The sequence below is a fragment of the Pelobates fuscus genome, chromosome 6 (assembly GCF_036172605.1).
Source record: "Pelobates fuscus isolate aPelFus1 chromosome 6, aPelFus1.pri, whole genome shotgun sequence".
In the NCBI taxonomy this organism is placed as follows: domain Eukaryota; kingdom Metazoa; phylum Chordata; class Amphibia; order Anura; family Pelobatidae; genus Pelobates; species Pelobates fuscus.
The window spans coordinates 140,790,308-140,811,439 of NC_086322.1; the positions used below are offsets into that span (position 1 = coordinate 140,790,308).

Sequence of the window (21,132 nt, forward strand, 5' to 3'; positions counted from 1 at the left end):
GGGAGGATGAGGGCTCCAGTGCTGCTGGGGGTGAGTGGGGTCTCCAGTGCTGATGGGGGTGCAATGGGGGGCTCCAGTGCTGCTGGGGGGAATGGGGGCTACTGTGCTGCTGGGGGGGGGGTGAGTGGGAGCTCTGGCGCTGCTGGGGGTGGGGGGGAGTGTGGGCTCCAGTGCTGCTTGGGGGGGGAGTGGGGGCTCCTGTGCTGCTGTGTTAACTTGTGATGAGCGTAGGACATGTAAATAGTATAAATGGTGTGCATAGGAAAAGAACATATCTGTCAACTATGGCAGGTCTGATATTGGGTAGGTTGGGTTTAACTAACAGATGGGGTTGACCATGATGCAATTAGCGTCATGGATAAGTCCCACCAAAAGGTGGGTGCATCAATGCAGCACTTGTCTATGGCTTGAAATGCCCTAAATTTCACATTTACTCATGGTGCACTTTCCCGCAGTCCTCCTGACACATAGTGACAGACAGTGCCAGGCTGTTGGCGATTGGAAGGACAATGGTGCATACTATGTGACTTGGTAGGTCTGAAAGAATGAAACTAGGAGTGGACTGTGTAGCTTGGGGCAACATTGCTGGAAAGTAGCTGTGGACAAATCAACATCTAAAGCCTCTTGAAGAGCCAGTCAACGTGGTAGGGATAAGAGAGAGTGCTTGCTGGTATAACTTTCTTATTCCATCTGTCCCATGGTACTCCCTCATCAATATTCTACAAGCATTTTTTACAGTATTTGTCTCACTACATTCTAATGGTAATGCTCCCTTCTCTCTACCTGCATTTCATAGAAAATAACGGGGTTTATTAATTCCGATAGTGTTGTGCCTGAGAGAGCAGTTTGCAAATCCTAAGGGCACAGACCTCTCTCTTATTTTACTGTTCCCTCCTGTCCCGAGTTGCTAAATTCAGAATGGCATGGTCTGGCTTCGAGTCAGTCAGAGAGGTATTATTAAGTAGCCATTGTAGCCAAGCCTCTAAGACCAGGTCCCTCGGTAACTAGCTTAGGTATCCTTCTGGGTAATTCAGTTATGGTATTGCATATGCTTGGGATGGGTGCAAATGTTTGGCTTATTATAATAACTATAAGGTAAAGTTTAAATAAGAATCATATGTGATTGTTCGCCAAATCTTTGAATTTGGGTATTTGGCTTCTGTTTATCTGTTTCAGCTTCACATTCCTTGCAAATAAATTTGCTCTAATGTGATCACCCTGTTCCAAAAAAAGACAATATCTTTATTTTAAAAGTATGTGGATTAGGCTAGATCACAGCATCGTTGAATTTACTGTAGCGGTAATGTTGCTACATGTCAAAATGATTCTGTGAAGCATCTTCTTAGCTTTTTTACCGACAGAAAACAAACATAAAATAATTGAAAAGATCAGTACAGAAGAGAATATTGATGCATTCAGGTGTTTACATACTCTCGGTAATACATTGTGTACTCTGTTTGACTTGTTGAAGTGATAGGAAGATGAATTTCTTTATTTAAAGCCAGGCAGAACTACCTTGGGAGCTAATGATTACAGATACATGTATAAGTATAAAAAAAAAAAAAAAAGATCAGCAGCAAGTTACAAAGTAAACAGAATCCATGGTTATTAATCATGTTTGCTGTGTTGCGCTCTGATATCAGGCCTGATTAGAATAATGATTTGATTTCAGAACAGAGTATTAGAAAGAAAGTATGTCTCTTTGGGATTTTATTGAACTTTAAGTGCAACTTGACTATTGTTAAGAAGATCTTCCCAACATCCAAACTACTGCTGGCCAGAATGGGAAGTGCGGTTCTTTTTATAATAGCTGGAGCACATATGTAAATTATTATTAATATTTGTAAAACCCTAACAAATTCTGCAACGCTGTGAATTAACAAAGTAGTTGCAACAAAGCAAGTTAGATGTACAGGAACACAAGGCCCTGGGGGCCCTGCTCAAATGAGCTCCCATTCTAAATGTAGGCATTGTACAATCCAAGAATTCCCTGCTCCTCAGGGGTGGTGCTAAACCACTTTGCAAATCAATATTATATTAAATTAAAACGAATCACACCTGGTGCATATACTTGGTTATTGATAACCTGTGGCATTATTGCAGCTAGTGTATGACCTTTTTATTTTTCCTTTAGCATTGTGTACAGTTAGACTTCTAGACAGGCCTTATTGTACAGTTATGGTGCTTTAAATGGACACGCTGAGCTCCTGGGTGCTCAATATGGATGCAGCAACTGTCTGGCTGTGTAGGCAAATAACAAAACAAACTGCAGACTAAAGGTTAGGACACCTTCAGCTCTTCAAATGTTGTTAAATACATCTACCTTAATGCTCGTAGAGCTATAATGCTATAATCTGGCATAGCACAGGACTAAAGTGAAAAAAACATGAAAATATACTATTGCCAAATTATAATCCCATTGCATGCATTGGATGAGTGTGATCTACTTGTAGGCTATGATGTTAGCAGGAGTCGCAACAAGAAATTGAATTCATTATTTAGTTCTAGCTTGTGATGTTTACCCCTTTTTTGGAATTGCTTCTTGGTCGCTGGGACTTGTGGTTGGCAAAGACTGTTTTTTGTGATGTTGAATTTTTGGCATCTGTTTGTTATAACTGTGTGTTTATTTCAGATAAAGCTGCTTTTATTTAAAAAAAAAAAAAGTATCTTTTCTAAAATGTGGTAAACTGACTTGATAAATGCTATGTGTCCTCACATATTGATTACATAACTTCTTAACAACCTCTATAAAAAGGTTAGTTTAGCAATATACTGTTTGTAGCTAGTGATGTCGCGAACATGAAATTTTCCGTTCGCGAACGGGCGAACCCGGAGAACCGCCATAGACTTCAATGGGCAGGCGAATTTTAAAACCCACAGGGACTCTTTCTGCCCACAATAGTGATGGAAAAGTTGTTTCAAGGGGACTAACACCTGGACTGTGGCATGCCGGAGGGGGATCCATGGCAAAACTCCCATGGAAAATTACATAGTTGATGCAGAGTCTGGTTTTAATCCATAAAGGGCATAAATCACCTAACATTCCTAAATTGTTTGGAATAACGTGCTTTAAAACATCAGGTATGATGTTGTATTGATCAGGTAGTGTAAGGGTTACGCACGCTTCACAGTGACAGACCAAACTCCCCGTTTAACGCACCGCAAACAACTGCAAACAGTCCATTTGCACAACCGCAAACTCCCCATTTGCACAAGGTTGGATACCAAGCTAGCCATGTCCCGTTCCTTGTCCTCACTGATGTCATTGAAGGTCTCTTCCTCCACCCAGCCACGTACAACACTAAGGGTCCCCAAAAGGTGACAACAAGCCCCCAGTATTTTTTTTTAAATGTACACTACTGTTACACCAGATATGAGTTGCACTGGTGTGACACTGTGCCCTGGCAGGCCCTGAAACGCACACGTGTGAAGGAAACTGACTGCTATTATTTCACAATCAAATTTCTAGGTTTTTTTTTATGTACACTACTGTTACACCAGATATGAGTTGCACTGGTGTGACACTGTGCCCTGGCAGGCCCTGAAGCGCACACGTGTGAAGGAAACTGACTGCTATTATATTACAGTCAAAAATGTTTTATTTTTATTTTTTAATGCAAACTATTGTGACACCAGATATGAGTGGTGGCACTGGGACCACCTTAAAAATATTGGATATCGCTAAAAATCATGATCACTGTAACGGACCGTTTCAGCAGACAAGGGGTTAAAATCCGTTTAGGCGATATTCAGATATAAAGGCAGCTTCAGTAAAACACCCAACTCCCGAATTGAATACAAGTGAATGCACCAAACTCCCGAACTGCATACAAGGGAATAAGGTAGCACTCCAAACTCCCGAACCGGAACCTCACGAATAGCTGCTAGCAGACGAACAGGAAAAGCTCCCAAGCGGCTTACACTGCTGGCAATCAGTCTCTATCAGCATACAGTGAATCCCTCCAAAGACGAGACAAAGCTCCGTGATGTGGGTCAAGCAGTGGTCTGGTTTATCATGGGCTACCCGCCCAGTATTTATGCAGGTCTCCCACTTGGTGGACACTCCCCTAGGGGACCAAATGGGAGACTGTAACAAAAGACAGACAGGTATCAATTTAGGACATACAGTCACAATACTTTCCCACAATGCACCCTGGCTTCCTCTCCTCTGCCCTGGAGATAATTGAGAAGTAATCCAATTATCTCCCAGGACAAAGGCAAATCGCCATTATGCACATGGTGAGCACAAAAACATAAAAACACTTTAAAATACACAAAGTCATATTTTATACATAAAACACAGACATGTCACACATCCCTAGATAGCTGGGATCTGAGCGCACAAAACTACCAAATAGCACTCAGTTCAATTGCCATGGAGCCAAAGTCTTTAATTACATGAATAGGCTCCATGGCATAGCTATCTGGGTTAACACATTCACATAACAAAAGTACCGGATGAACATGTATTCGTTAGATCTGTACGAATAAGAACCAGGCGGCAGACGGCTCAGCGGTGTTCGTGCAAATAAGTGTCAGTTTTTAGATCCATGGTGTAAGCGCTGAACACCGCTGGCCGCTCGGGACTTTTAAAATGGCCGCCGCCACGTGTTCCGTAAACGAACAAAGACCACCCTGTATTCGTCAATTAAGCTGCGGTTAACCGCAGCTTCAGGGAGGTAAATTGGCGGCACACTCCAGCTCCCAGGTGGTCGCTCCTTCGGCAGTTTGTTCGGTAGATAAAATCTACCGAACACCCCGGCAGAAAGGCACGAATAAGCCTTTCTGCAGGGAAAATAAAGTCTTTTAAAGTCTGGTCCATAGTCCAAAGACAGCAGGCGGGCAACCAGGCTTCTCCAATGCAATGTGGCGAGATTGCTCTCATCACATCTCTCCCCTTTTCCAAACAGACTAACAGGGTATCTGACCTCCTGCCGGTCAGTGCCCTTGTTAGTCCAGCAGTCCACCCACAATACAGAAACAGCAGTACAGCCCACCCACAATAACTGGTTACTACACCTGGGTAGAGGAGAAACTTGTCCATGTCCAGGTGCCTCACCACGGCTGTGTGGGGGACTGGTAGGCTGCCTTAGTGGGTTGCTGAGTGGGCAGAGACCAGCGGTACTCTGCCTTGATGCCAGCACTACCACGGGAGTAGTCTGGTTGAAGCCTGGTTGCTGGAGACCGACAGTCTCTCCTTTAAATACACCGCTCTGCTGCTGGAGACCCTGTCTTCCCTTTAGCTGCACAGCAATGCTGCCGGAGGGGGAGACCGGCTGTCTCCCCTTTGGCTAAACAGCCCGGTCGTTGGGGGGCAGGACCGATCGTCCCTACCCCCTGTGTGGTAAGTGCAGAGACCAGGGTCCCATCTGCACAGTTGAGGGGCTTACTGTCTCCCCCTGGTATGTTAAGCTTCCGCTGGGGTGAGGGGGTAACAAGCTCCTCTCCCATATATACTTCCAGCCGCGGGGGAGGGAGACCGACTGCCTCTGCTCACAATACAGAGTCCTGCTGCTGGGCAAAGGAGACTGGGCTCTCTATTCCCTGCTGGATACTCTGCCGCTGGGGACTGGAGACTGGGCTCTCTATTCCCTGCACATTAGTAATCTGCCACTGGGGAGAGGGGGTAACAAGCTCCTCTCCCATATATACTTCCAGCCTCTGTGGAGGGAGACCGACTGTCTCTACTCCCAATACAGAGTCCTGCTGCTGGGGAAAGGAGACTGGGCTCTCTATTCCCTGCTGGATACTCTGCCGCTGGGGACTGGAGACTGGGCTCCCAATTCCCAACAAATAACACTGCCGCTGGATAATGGAGACTGGGCTCCCAATTCCCGGCACATCACACTGCCGCTGGGGAATGGAGACTGGGCTCCCAATTCCCAAAAAATAACGTTGCCGCTGGGGAGGGAGGACGCTGCTCTCCTCTCCCTGTACTTCACACTGCCTTTCCGGCATATAACTCTGCTGCTGGAGGGCAGGAACAACTACCTCTGCCCCCTGTAACTCAGCCTGCCGCTGGGGAGGGAGGACGCTGCTCTCCTCTCCCTGCATATTACACTGCCGCTGGGGAATGGAGACTGGGCTCCCAATTCCCTGCAGGATCGGTGGAGAGACCTCGGTCCCATCTCCACCGGCCCCCTGGAGTTCTTCCCAGTAAAACTTCACTCTCTCGTCCCAGCTGAATGGGTCTTGCTCTGGATCTGTCATGCTGCTCTCCTGTTGAGCCTTCTCACTGCATTGAAACAGCTGCTGGTAGCCCTGTTCTAGCTCCATCTCCCGGGTCACCAGGTGGACCAGGTCTTGCTCAATCTCGTGAGTGTCGTCCCAGTCATACCTGCTCTCCCTCCACTCCAAGAGATCACTAAACCGGGCTTGTCTAGGGCTCCCAAATTCCAACCCATGAAAAAGACTCCCATAACAAGCCAGGACCATGAAACTCCTCTCCCTCTGGCTTGTCATGCTCGGCTGTCCAGGGCAGGTACTGTGCCCCATACCACGAGAGTGCCTGGTAGGCATCTTCTAGGCACATCTCCTGCCATACTAGGTGTTCCAAGAGAGAACCTCGGCACTAGAAAGAGGTAAGTGGAATAGGGTTTCTAATCTTTTCAACACCAAGAAAGGGGCAGACTTAAAGAAAAAGGGACAGGGACACTATAGCATTAGAAACACAGTTTTGTTTTCCTAATGCTATACTGTTCCTTTAAACAAACACTTTCCTCAGTAGCAAATTATGTGTTGATCTATATGAGGTGCATAGTCTATGGCAACTTAAAACCTAAATATACTGCTGGTTACAGATACAACTGTGACCAGGAATCACAATGTGTTTACATATTAAATTGAGCAATTTTGCAACCTGAATTAAGCTCTTCCAAGTTTTTTAAAAAGCACCAACATTTTCAGCTGCACATTTTATTATTTGGGTAAATTAACAATTACTTTCAACATCACACATTAGATATATATGAACAAAAGGTGAAGGTGGTCAGGGGCCTTCTCAAATTACCTTGCAGTCTAAAGGATAATTGTAATATTAAACAAATATATTAGGAATATGTTTTGTAGAACAACATAGGAATCAAATACATAGAAAATAGTTACCTGTGTATTTTCCCAAATTCCTATGCACATTTAATAACATCTTTGTATTACCACCCCAATGGCCATTAAAGTGTAAGCTCACCTGCCCCATTAAAGCAAACTTTGTAGGTCAGAGTCCTACGCTAACAATTCAGCATGGCACATGTGTACCCTATTAAGGGTTAATACGTGTGTGGGGGTTCATAAAAATATTATTTTTTTGTCTTATTAGAGATTTTGACTTCTGGCTGAAAGCAACAAGATGAATTGTTAGTTACTGTGTCCTTGGAAAAATGCACGTTTTGCAACACATTTCTCAAAGTAAGATGAATAGGATTGCTGAAATGGTTAATAAAAGTCCCCCCAAAAGTGAATTTCTAATTTTATGCAAAAATATCCAACGTGAAAACAAAAGTGACTTGGATATTTTTTCCGAATCAGCAATTTTGGCACAAATTGTGACATTCAATTTGAATTCACATCAGTTTCCCAATATTTCAAATTTTAGTGACAAAAACCTTTCTGTAGTCTTCTGTTTCAGTTGGAATTACTGTGTTTAATGTGAGCTCCCTCTAGTGGCGCAATGTAAAACTGCCAAGGAAATGTTGTGCGATTAGTAATGCTTTGGTACATAGAGGTAATGAAGATTGTGTATCGATTGAACTTAGAGAATGCAAGCAATTTTAACACAAAGCACTACTAAATAAAATTGTACGTTCAATCAGTGACATTTGGGACATTTATAAATAAAACATACACTACGGATGCAATCTCTATAATTTATCTTCTTGATTGTGGATTTTGTATCAAATGCATAGTTTACATTCTTTCACCCCCACATTGATTAAAGTGTTAGTTTTGTCTATCTCTAACTTCTCTTCTCTGAGCTAAAATTGCATCATTGTGACTTTGTACACCAAGCATGTCAAACGCAAAGGCTAGCAAGGGCCAAATAAACAAGGTTTAAGTTTATGTGGGCCGCAAAAAAACAAAAACTTAAATTTTCATGAAACGTAGGTTTATTTTGAAAAGTACAGTAAAAAAAAAACAGCAACCACCTCTACTAACCCCCCTGTCCCATATATACTAAACCCCAGCCCCCCTCGTCTACTAAACCCCAGCCGTACCCTCGTCTACTAAACCACAGCTCCCCCTCGTCTACTGAACCGCAGCCCCCCATGTCTACTAAGTTCCAGTCCCCCCCTTGTCTACTAAATCCCAGTCCCCCCTCATTTATTAAATCCCAGCCCCCCCCCCCCCATCTACTAAATCTTATTCCCCCCTTGTCTACTAAATCCCAGTCCCCGCGTCTACTAAACCCCTGCCGCTGTTTAAAAAAATAAAACAAACATTAGCCAACAAGCAGTGTCTGGAGTTCGGCCTCTGGTATACCCCCAATGGCCCAATCTGCACCTTTAAAAAAGTGGATCATCCCGTTACTCCTTGAAAACTTCACACACACACACACTCACTGATATTCACAAAGAATCACTCAGACACACACATACACTCACATACACACACATGCACTGACAGACACACATGCTCCCTCACATACACACTCACTCACTCACAGAAACACACAATCACTCAGACACACAGGCTCCCTCACAGACACACTGACATACACACACAATCACACAAACAGACACAAACAAAGACAGACACACACACAAAGCCATACACACACAGACAACCATACAGACAGCCATGGACACAGACTCACAAACAGCCATACAGCCAGACATAAACACACACAGACAGCCATACACATACACATACAGCTATACACACACACAGCCATACAGACAGCCATAGACACAGACACCCATGCACACATTTCCACCCCAACACTCTTTTTTTTTCTTTATTTAAATCCACCCAGCCTCCCTACCTTTGGGAGAGCTTGGTGGATTTCTTACCTGGGGTCTATTGGGGCTGCTGGGCAGGTGGGCGTGCAGGCTGGGGGCGGACAGACGGCGAGGGAGTGCTGAGTGTAAGCTCTCCCTGCACAGCTCCCTTGCGCGTTGCAGAGTGATGCTGGGAGCCGGAGTGATGTCATATTCTGTCTCCCGGCATCACTGCGGGGAGCTGAGTAGGGAGAGCTTACACTCAGCGCTCCCTCGCCGCGGTCTCCAGTAAAGCTGCTGTATGACCGTAAAAGTGATTATCTGTAAGAGACATTCCAAGCCAAGGTGGAATTAACGCTCCTATAACAAAGCTCAATATATGTTTCCAATGTATTAACACATTTCTTTCATAACAAATAGTGTACAACTAATAGCATTAACTCTTCCTCTAATTTTAGGGTTCAACTCAAGGATAGACATGCCAAACCATAACATTTGTTTTGCTCTGAAAGTTTCTGAAAATAGCTGTAAAGATGGGAAATCTAAACTCATGGAAACAGAATACTTTCCTTAGGTAATAGTCAAGTCGCCACAAAACATAGAGCGTGCTTTCTTGTTAAATGAAGACTAAATTGCATATAATTACGGTCTTTTTTTAGTGTAGCCAAAAATATGCATTTAGTTACGTTAAGCATTGGTAATACAGCAAATATTTAGAATCATATATTTTATGGGCATGTTTCCAGAATGTTCGTCCAAAATGGTGTTTATTTATTACTAGAGCAGCCTTTTAGCACTATAAAGGGAGCAATGCTGTTTATTAAAAAAAACAATATGTGCTGGCACTCAATTAAGTGTTAGGTGCCGGTATTCAAGGTATAACCCCACAAAAAACCTCCTAATCAATATCAAAAACTAAATATGAATACCGCACTCAATCAATGACATTAAATAATTATTAAACCTATGTTTAATTTCATAGTATTTATTGAAAAGCTTATAAGAATGATTCATAAAGATAATGGTATTTCATCAAAGTAGCACATAATTCATCCTATATACACCAACTATGTGCAAATATCTATCTAGACACAGTATCTTCCTATGTGCAATGAATAGTTCAAAAAAGTGTAAAAAATGAAAACAATTGGAGAAATGAAAAGAATGAAAAAATTATGAAAAAAATGAAAAAAATGAAAAAAATGCAAAAAAATTAAAGAAATGGAAAAAATACAAAATACTAAAGTCCTGATAAGTGGCAGTCCAGTATATAGTGCACTATATGTTTGCCCACTATCTGTGGGTTGATCTCACCAATGTCGTCTATTTCTTTATGCTGTATCCTGTAGGAAGATTCTGTAGTCTGTGAAAGGTTGTCTGAATGGAAGGGATGGAACGAATTCCTGATGGTAGAAAAAATGATCGCCACCCTGTATCCGCTGGTGGCTGATCACACCTGTAGTAGTGAATGAAGTCAATCGGCAGTGTAAGGCTCTGTTAGAAGTAGATTGAAGTCAATCGTAGGGCTTTCCTGTGAATGGGCTGCGCGCTCGGGACATATGAGTCCCTTCGATGGCCCCAGTGTCCGTGCTGTCAAAAGAAGAACATCAGGGTTTAAATATCCTCAGTTTAGGCGGCAAACACTGCCGCATCAAGTCCACGGTCCTACTTATCAGGACTTTAGTATTTTGTATTTTTTCCATTTCTTTCATTTTTTTGCATTTTTTTCATTTTTTTCATTTTTTTCATAATTTTTTCATTCTTTTCATTTCTCCAATTGTTTTCATTTTTTACACTTTTTTGAACTATTCATTGCACATAGGAAGATACTGTGTCTAGATAGATATTTGCACATAGTTGGTGTATATAGGATGAATTATGTGCTACTTTGATGAAATACCATTATCTTTATGAATCATTCTTATAAGCTTTTCAATAAATACTATGAAATTAAACATAGGTTTAATAATTATTTAATGTCATTGATTGAGTGCGGTATTCATATTTAGTTTTCAATGCTGTTTATTGACTGCTTACATTTTTCGATGATCCTCTGTAACTTGTATCAAGCAGAGGCCAGGGGTTATTAGGCTTGCAAGACGTATACTAATGATGGCATAATTGTAACTAACAGCTGTTCCTTTTCTTATTTTATCACTATGCCTCTCCAGCTTTTTCTCATCCAAAATTAATTACAAAATAAAGTCCACAAAATAAAATAATATCCACACTTTTTTTCAAGATATGAATTTTTTTTTAATATTAATATAGTTTAGTTTTATATCCCCTGATTTAGGTCATGGCATTCTTTGTATTTGTCTGCTATTCCAGACAATCATATGCCCCAATTCTTGCTAATAACCAGCAAAACAAAAATAAAAGTTTGGATATATGATCAAAGATCATTTTCTTGGATCATATATAACTAGCAGGTATAAAGCAAACAATATGGGTGGAAGGTCAAACAACCATGATGTTGGATCTGTCTCATTTTGGTGGTTGTCTTATATGTCTATAGTGAGCCGAGAATGAAGAAACAACCACACAACACTCACTGTAGGATGATATTTTCAACTCAGTAAAGATTTGGGAATGTTAAAAATAAAAAATGCACATACAAGCATACTAGTGGGCTATGCTGAGTGATGATATCCCTTCTAACCCATCTGGCACTTACTTTCTGAATTACATTATAATTTATTCTGAGATAATAAATATCTGGAGAGAAGTGTTTTGCTCAATACAAAGAACATTGCTACTGCATGTTAAACACCAGTAAACTGCTTATCATGCTAATATGCCTCGCAACAAACAAGCAAATAGCTGGTAAAAGTGCTAATTACATATGCAAAAATACCAGTACGATAAAAAGAATGCACACTGTATTGTAAATCAGCTAGCAAGTTCTAAACCTAAATCCTAAATAATTTTTGCCATCTCATTTTTATCACCTGTTTGCAAGTGTCACATCCAGGACACTGTATGCCAGTGTTGGCAAAAACTATAAAAAGAACACTCTTATCTTATAAAGGTATATATTTTCTTAATGTTAGTGTATTCCATTTTTAGCATAGATTAACTGGCCCCGTTTAAAAAAACAAAAACTTTAAAAAGTCATAAAATGTATCTTATTTAAGACTGATGATCTCTGGTCCTATCACTATGGTTTTATAGAGAAGCATCAAGGACTGCAGTTGCTGGGTTGGGTTAGGAGTGGGGATAGGATAGGGTTCGGAAGCATCCGAATGTCCGAAATTCATCCGAATTTCCATTCGGAACGAACCGAATTGCACATGTCTAGTAAACACCTTCAAACATTGAATGTTTAAAGAAGGATAGAGGTTAGATAGCTTAGTGAATAACTCTGTGAGAAAGCCCTTGTTTCACTTTACATATGCGTATATGTAGTATTATACTACATATGTGTATTGAAGTGCTTTAGGGATTAAAAGGAGGTCTCGCTTGTCCGAATTCACAAGTGCCTATTTCAAGAGAAACCTGCACTTTTTTAATTGATTTTGCAACGCAACGCTAGACGTCAAACTGACAGCCAGCAGGAATTCCTGATTCACTCCGCTTGAGTGATCATTCAAGTGGAAGTGAGAGCTTCCATAAGTAAAAATTAAAATAAATATTTATTTTTATATGGAGAGGGTGCAACTAGCATTTAGAATGGTTGGAATATCACAAATGTTAAAAACGAATCTCCTTTTTTCAAATATGGTGTTTTCATGAAATGTATGTATATTATAATAATATTTGTGTATATATTATGAATAGTGATGTCCCGAACAGTTCGCCAGGAATCGTTCGCTGGCGAACATAGAGTGTTCGCGGTCGCGAACACGCGCAATGTTCGGTCCGCCCCCTATTCGTCATGGAGGTGGGAGGGTCTGGGAGGGAGGGTCTGCTGCTGATTGGCTGGAATGTGTCTGCTGACTGTGAGGTACAGGGTCAAAGTTTACTCAATGATGACGAATACGGTTCCCGGCGAACTGTTCGGGACATCACTAATTCTGAACAGATATGTATACATATTTATTTGAACTTAGAATATCTACATACATTAATATATATATATATATATATATATATATACACACACACAGAGTATATTAATATAATGCACATATATTAATCATATCTATTTGTATATATGCATATATGCATTATTTTTTAATAAAACTATGCATATGAAGAGTGTTCATTTATTTCATTTTGCAAAAAATGCAGATTTCACTCGAATTTTACACTTTTATGAATTTACCTGGTCACACCGCATCCCGGCTTTCCATCAGACAACCAATCTAGTTACTTCCTGGTTGGATGCCCAGATGTAAACACAGCTTCATTGGAAAGTCTGTGATTGGACAGTCACAGAAAATTTGGACAGGGTTAGAAGACTAGGGCTTGCAAGCAGACCAGAGAACTGCAGGTTTGTCAAGCTGTTTTAGATATATCCCCAATGAAAAAATGCACTGCTAAATGCATGCATGTTTTCATTGTAGATATATCTGCTAAAGAGTGATTTTAATTTATTTAGTTTTTGGGCTCTTTAATTTAAAAATAACCTGAACAAGTGATTGCTTTACAGGGTACTTATTCACATGCTTCTCTGCAGTTTTAAAATGCCCAGTGTGCTGTAAGAATGCTCCTATGCTGTAAGCATTACAAGAAGAAGTGTGGGAACTCTCACAAATATAATAAGAAAACTCAGTTTCCATGGGTTTTTGCTGGGCTACATTCCTGCTGGGCAGTAGCTGTTCGTTCCTCATGTACCTTTGTCAAAAACAGTGACACGGGGCATAGATTATTGGATTGATATTATTTTAGGATCAATCAGAATCATTAGATTCAACATTTCGCATTACAGTTTTCAGTATCAGGATATACATTATTGTACATAACGAAGAGTAACCATGTGCTTCTTTTTGAGACCTACTTGTATGTGGCATGACTGCAAAGCAATTTTATTAGCCGTTCGTTTGGTGCTAATTTATTCCAGGCACAGGAAGCAGAATAGACCTGTATAAAATGCTCACATGCACTGTGTGTGTTTTAAAAACATAACCACAGGATTGAGACACACATAACTAGTAAAGAGTTAGAAACTCTGTATTTCTGGCCAACAGTTGTGTAAATCCTCAAATAAATTACCGGTGGCTACAATCTTGCTCGCAGCTGGTGCTCTGCAGGTCAGAAAATGCAGACCTTTAAATAAATAGGAACACACAATGCAATATGTGTTGAAAAACGATGTGAAACTTTCCAACATCATTTGAGTTTGACCGGCTTGTGAGGTCAATACTGGCGTTAAGCAAACTGATCACTGACATTTTTAAAAGGTTCATTACGAGGTGGCAGTACTGGCTCTCCGTGATGTTTACTCCATCTATGGCTCTAACACTTGCCCTAAATTAATTTGTAATGCACCAGTGGGCATCAAACCCAAGTGAACCTGGAGCTCTACTTTTATTTTTCTTTGATGTAAAATGAAGGATCTACAAATTTGCAGGTGTACAGAGATTGGTTAAAAATATGTTCAAATTATTGTTTTTCTTATGTTCCAGCTAATAGCTAGATAATCTTTGAAGTTACATGATATACACAGTGCAATCCATGCTTGAAGTTATAGTAGAACTATAAATAAATACATTTTATATTATTCAACATGCACATAAAAATAACATTACTCTTGTGTCTGATTTTTAGGGTAAATAAAATATATCAGATTTTTTTGTCAGCTGGGCATCTACTAAGACAGATACACTTCAAAAAGGGGCATCAGTGCGAGATGGACAGACACTCAGACAAAAGTCTTAGGCCAAAACAGGGCTTTTCCCAGAGACATCCAGACTAGTTAGATTATAAGGAAGACAGAATGAGAGGAATGAAGCATGTCATGAATGCTGTGAAAATAAGCCAAAAATGGTTGTAAGTTCCCATCTTATTATATTATGGTGAAATGAAAATGGGTCTAGCACTACTTCTCCTTGTCAGTATACCTTTTACTGTGACCACATATCATAGAGCAATATTTCGGCTCTTGGAGAGCCTTCATAATCCTAATAGTCCTCTGAAATGCAGAAACAATAATTCAATCCTCATCCCGAATGTTGTGAAAAAACAGAGTGGTTTATACAGACGTAACGATGACCTGGCAAAGTTTTTACCTCATTGAGGCCTTTATCAAGCTTGTAAGTGAATGGTTAAGTTGGCTAATGGTTACATTGGCTTGAAATAGGTGAATGCAAGATGCTGGCCAAGCAGCCAAATAAAGGGGGGATCCTGCAAACAAGAGCCATTGATAGTCTGCTTTAGTGTCCTGGCATTGCAACTGTTAAACATTGGATATTGAGACTGGTACAGTGTGAATGCATGTGAGCTATGCATAAGGTAAACTGGGATATGTTTACACATGGAGGATATGTATGGAAGCTTTAGATGACTAAATGGCAATAATTGGACAATAATAAGTAGCACGTTCGAAGAGAAAATTGATTAGAATTTTTAATCTTTATCACATTGACTTTTATTGTACAAGTTTCAACAGTCTCATTGTATTATTATAATTATTAATATTATTATTATCGGTATTTATATATCACCAACTAATTTCGCAGTGCTTTACAATATTATGAAAGGGAGGGAAGTTTACAATAAATGAGACAATTACACAGTGACACAGGAACAAAAGGTAGATGAGGGCCGTGCTTAAACGAGCTTGCAGTCTAGAGGAGGTGGGGTACAAATACACAACAGGGCAGCAAGGGCGACAGCCACCAACAAGGTGGAAAAGTAGCATAACTGGAGGTGAGCGTGTAGTATGGCTCTTTAGGAGAGCAAGAGACAGATATGGATAGGTATAGACAAGTTACTCTGGGAGTCCATAAGCATTTCTAGACATATGTGTTTTGAGGGACTTCTTAGACAATTGAAGACTAGGAGAGAGTCTGATGGGGTAGGCAGGCTGCTCCAAAAGAAGGGAGCCACCCACGAGAAGTTCTGCAAGCGCGGGTTAGCAGCAAGGGTGCGAGCAGCAGACAGGAGAAGGTCACCGGCAGAGCAGAGAGACCTAGAAGGGGCATATCTATGAATCTGGAAAGAAATGCAAGAAGGGCTAGAGTTGGTTAGAGCTTTATAGGTAAGTTAGTATTTTGAATTGACACCTATAGGATACAGTAAGCCAGTGTAAGGATCGACAGAGGGGTGAGGTATTGGAGGAGCAATGGGTGAGAAAGATCACCCTGGCAGCCATCATTACCGATTGTAGCAGGGCAGTTCGGCTTCTGGGGAGATCAACTAGGAGAGAATGACATCCATGCAAGAGATTACCAGAGCATGAACAAACTCCTTGGCAACATCTTGCGTGAGAAAAGGGCGGATGCGGGCGATGTTTTTAAGGTGGAATCGACAGGTTTTAGCAGCATTCTGGATATGTGGCGCAAAGGTGAGGCCAGGATCAAAGATAACACCAAGACAACAAGCTTGCAACAACGGACTGATGCAAGTACAGAAGGGGACCAAGAACAGATCCTTGGGGGACTCCAACCGAGACAGGGCGAGAGGAGGGGTTGTAATTGCAAAAGGCGACACTGAACAAACATTGGGAGAGATAGGAGGAGAACCACGAGAGGACAGTGTCACAGAGACCGAGGAATTGAAGAGTTTGGAGAAGGAGGACATGATCAAGAGTGTCCAAGGCAGCAGAGAGGTCAAGAAGAATTAATATGGAGTAGTGGCCTTTGGATTTAGCTGTGATTAGGTAATTTGTAACTTTAATAAGAGCAGTCTCAGTAGAGTGGAGGGGGCAAAAGCCATTTGTTTTCTATTGCACAATATTGTGTTTTGGCAATTGTTTTGTTCGATAACATCACTGAATCTGTGGATGATTTGTTTGTAAATTATCTTGCTATGGCCTTGGGGGGAGGAGGTTATCTACTAGCAGGATTTAAGTTGGTATAAAATCCAGCAGAAATTCAATTAAAACAAAATGACATCAATGCGTTGGTTAGCTATTGGTTTGTGACAGTTTCCCTGTAAGGTGCAGTGTAAAATGTAGGTCTATATTATCATCATGAGTAATATTATTGCTACTATTATATCGATAACTGGAATTCATACTCCAGTATTGGCTCACCAACCATAGTCAGGTCTCGAGAACATGTGTAGCTGGTTACTTATGTTAGCTTTAAGTGCCTGTTTCAGTCTACAGTGCTCTGTCTTGACAAGTAAATGTAAAATACATGCTATGAGTTACAGAGTACAAGAGTGTTCCGTTTTTAAATATGAATTAAAATGTGAAGGGTAGAGAAACCAACCTCAACATTCATCATTTTAGCTTTTAATATAGATCAGAATTGGTGGTAAAGTTGAGAGATTGCTGTGTTTCCTGTAAATACCAGGTTAATGTTCTACATAAATTATCAATCTGATGTGCCTGACACTTTTAAGACCTAACATTTTTTTTGATCTACATAAGGGACTTGCAGCACACAAAATAATTTCCTGCACATGGGGTTGGTTGGTACTATAATTGCGCATTATCAAATTCCTTGTTAAACAGTGAATTTGTTTATATCAAAGGAATTGTTGTCTCCTTTGCTGTTGTGAGTGCAACTTATGCTCAAATTTAAGGGCATAACATTTTGTATCTACATTGTGCTAGCAATTATAGAAATTTAATAAACAAATGGTCCTTCCCTCACCTTTCAGTTAATTTCCTGAATGCTAAGGGCATATCAGGTGTACTGAAATTGAGAGATAGGTGACTTCAACTTGCAGTCCAAAACCTCACCATGTTGGTAAGATCCACAAGGTCAAAACTGCACCTTATGGCTGCTTTCTGGTCACTGATCCTCATGGATTACAACTGATACTGTGAGATTCATTTTATTTTATTTTTTAAATAGCCCCCATTGCTAAGGGTACTTGCCAAAATGCCAAATGAAGTATGAAACACAATGCCTGCCTGTGCTCATTTCCATATTGTGTAGGGAACTCTGGGATAGTTGTGGAAACTTGATGTGCCCAAAGAGGACTTTCCATAGTCCAACTTTAGATATGCAGGTGATGCACAAAATATTATTTTTAACCAGACAGGAGATATCTGTTCAAAATTGTGAAACAATGGTATTGTGTGAAATCAAGTGTGTGATATGTGTCCTGTTAGTTAGATAATTGTAGCGGACCACTCTTGTATCACTGCCAAGGATTCTCTTTCCCTTAGAGTTGTAGCTCTCTCCAATGTAGTTAGTGTATAACTTGTATAAGCTTTCTACCCATACATTAGCCAAGACTTAATGTTGTGAGTAGATCTGATTTTATTAGACACAGACCCCCAGCCTGGGGTCCCTGTTCAGAAACAGATGATCCTCCTCTGGTGCCTCTGTGTCTTGGAGATTATTGAGTTGCTGCTCGTTTAACTAATTATGTCTCGGATACAGAGAGCACAACACAAAAATACCCCAGAAACACCGTAAAAACCCACAGGAACCCCACATTTTATACATCCCCGGATAGCTCTGATCCGGGCACCCATGTTGGTAAAATGCACCCGGATCCATGAAGAGCCAAATAACAAATAGCCACTGGGGTACAGTTTTGACAGGCTGCTAACAAAGTTTGTGCCAAAAAGAGTTGAATGGAATGTGGGGATTTCACCTGTCAACTGTCGGGAGCTCCTGACAGGGAGTCGGGAGCTCTGGCTCTCAGGGAGCGATTGTTCCAAATAGTCTGAGGCACTTTGCCTCCAAAAGTGCCTTGGTAGCTGGTAGGGAAGTAGGGGAAAACCGGATCAACACTTCTTTCCCACTGTTGGTTTACAGCAGAACCCTAAAGCTTTATTGAGAATAGATACTAAATTAAGAATGGTAAATATCACCACATGGAGCTCATTACCCAAGGAATGCAGCAGTCAAACATTTAATTTTTTTTTTTCTGTTGACACTATTTATACACAAATATCCCTTCACTTTTCCTACTAACAAGAATTCAAAACATATGTATGCTTGATTTGCTTTGTTCTGCACTGACTTATTGATTGGTTCTCGGCCTGTTCTTTACAATCAGTATTTTGTCATGCATATATATTAGTTATGTTAACCCACTATCTTTCTGAAAGACCTGCACTCACTCTAGTTACTGCATATTGTGCACTGTGCATGCATAGTGTTTGGGAATAAAGCTTTCCTTTCCTGTGGTTTTTGCTGTGAATGTGATACCTTCTTCTCATTGGATGATTCATGTTGAATTTGTAGAACGTGGAATGGGTAGAGTTAATGTTGCTATAAGCCGACACAATTATATTACCCCTTATTGGGGGAGCTTTCTTTTAATATTACTCTTTTAAATTAGGACGTTTTATAAGGGTATCTGTTGTTTCTTTAATTTATGTATTTTTTTACCTCTTGTACCCCTGTCTATTCCCTACCTTTATATCCTTTGACTAAATGTCTGAAGAAGATACCACTAATCCGTTAATGAATGACATTCTATCCATAGAAATATGCACAGAATTGACATTTGCCAGCCTGGAACTCTTGTTTTAGACTAGTATCTATGCTACTATCTATGCACAGCATTTCATAGTAAAATGCTTTATATACACATACCAGGCACCATGGCAACTTCAAATCATATGAGCATTCACACTGTCACAATAGTTCCCATTGCACAACTATGTAGCACACATAAATGTAATAATAGATAATAATACATGTGTTAAAATAAATAAATAAAGTGACTACTTATATGATGTGTTTTAATCTGTATTTTCCTCTAAGGGAGAGCCAGGGTTCCTAGGTCCCCAGGGAGAACCTGGTTTACCAGGGTTACCCGGAACCAAGGTAAGAATCCATATAATTATTTTGTGTTTTTCAGTAGTAAATTTTTTCATTTATTCAAGCAAAAAAATGTTCAATGTATCCATCTAAGTACTGTAAATGTGTGTACATGGAATTATTTATAAAGAACGGTTCTGTGGCAAATTTCAAAAAGTGATGCAGTCACTATGGTAACTAATGGAATGTTCATACTGATTGTTCCACTTTTAGACTGTTCCACAGTATGGGTCCTTGTACTTTTCCCCTAGTTTAAAGGAACACTCCAAACACCATAATGAGTGCTAAGCTTAGCTCATTAGCTGAGAACGATCAGCTCCCATTCTCAGCCAACGAGCTGGCTCTACAATGCAGACCTTAGCCAGAAGCTCTCTGAATGGAGGAAGTGAACTCAGGAGAGTTGTTATCCCATTTGTAAATAGTTTGACTACTTAAATTGGGGGGAGCAGTACATGCTTGGAGCTTTGAATATTCCTTTAAAGTTAGAGTAACCTTTTCTATGGTGGTCCTCCGCCTCAAACTCAAATAAATACAAGGGTGGCAAGGGAGATGAGTCTTAGCTAAGGACAGCGGTAGCTATGGGTGTGGGGGCCGTGCCCTTATTGTTTCTCAGGCACGAGGATACTGTGTGTGCTGGCATTAGATGCCAATTTTGCACACAATTGATATTAGCCTTATACCTTTATTAGCCTGTTGTCTCTGATCACATTAAGGAAATCTTATTTTTATGAAATGATCTGCCAATTATTTTGGCATATTATGTTTTTAATATCGTAACTAGGTTACAATGTCAGCACGCTGGCTGTTTACATTTTTTTGAAGGAAATTAAAAGGAAAAATCTGTATTTCACTTAAAGGGACACTGTAGGCACCCAGACCACTTCAGCTCATTGAAGTGGTCTGGGTGTAAACTCCCATCATCCTTAACCTTGCAGTGATAATTATTGCAGTTTTTACAAACTGCAATAATTACCTCTGAGAGTTAACTCGTCCTCTACTGGCTGTCTACCAGACAGCCACTGGAGGGCCTTTCGGAACTGAAACGGACGCTCTGCATGAGGACATCCAGCGTCAGATTTTCCCCAAAGGAAAGCATCCTCCTCCGTCTGCCGGCGGGGGAGGAGCGTGGGCAGAGCGTGGGCAGAGCTGAGCCAGCGCCGAGGGAAATCTGCGCTGGACACAGGTAAGTGACTGAAGCGGTTATTAACCCCTTTAGCACCGCGGGAGGGGGCCTTGACACAGGGGAAATCTGTTTGTTTTCCTGGCACTATAGTTTTCCTTTAAGAGAGCTGCATTTTAACATCACAATTGCCTTCTAAACAGATTTCATATAACTGAATAATTTTGTTTCAGTGCTA

General features: G+C 40.7%; 1 protein-coding gene across 1 annotated transcript in view; it reads left to right on the forward strand.

Annotated features, from left to right (window-relative positions):
• The window catches only part of LOC134614487 (collagen alpha-1(XXV) chain-like), a 167,007-nt gene that overhangs the window by 93,404 nt on the left and 52,471 nt on the right, over positions 1-21,132 (forward strand). The window contains exon 15 of the mRNA XM_063458370.1: positions 19,718-19,780. Coding sequence (XP_063314440.1) covers positions 19,718-19,780 — 63 coding nt within the window. The remainder of the gene's footprint in view (positions 1-19,717; positions 19,781-21,132) is intronic.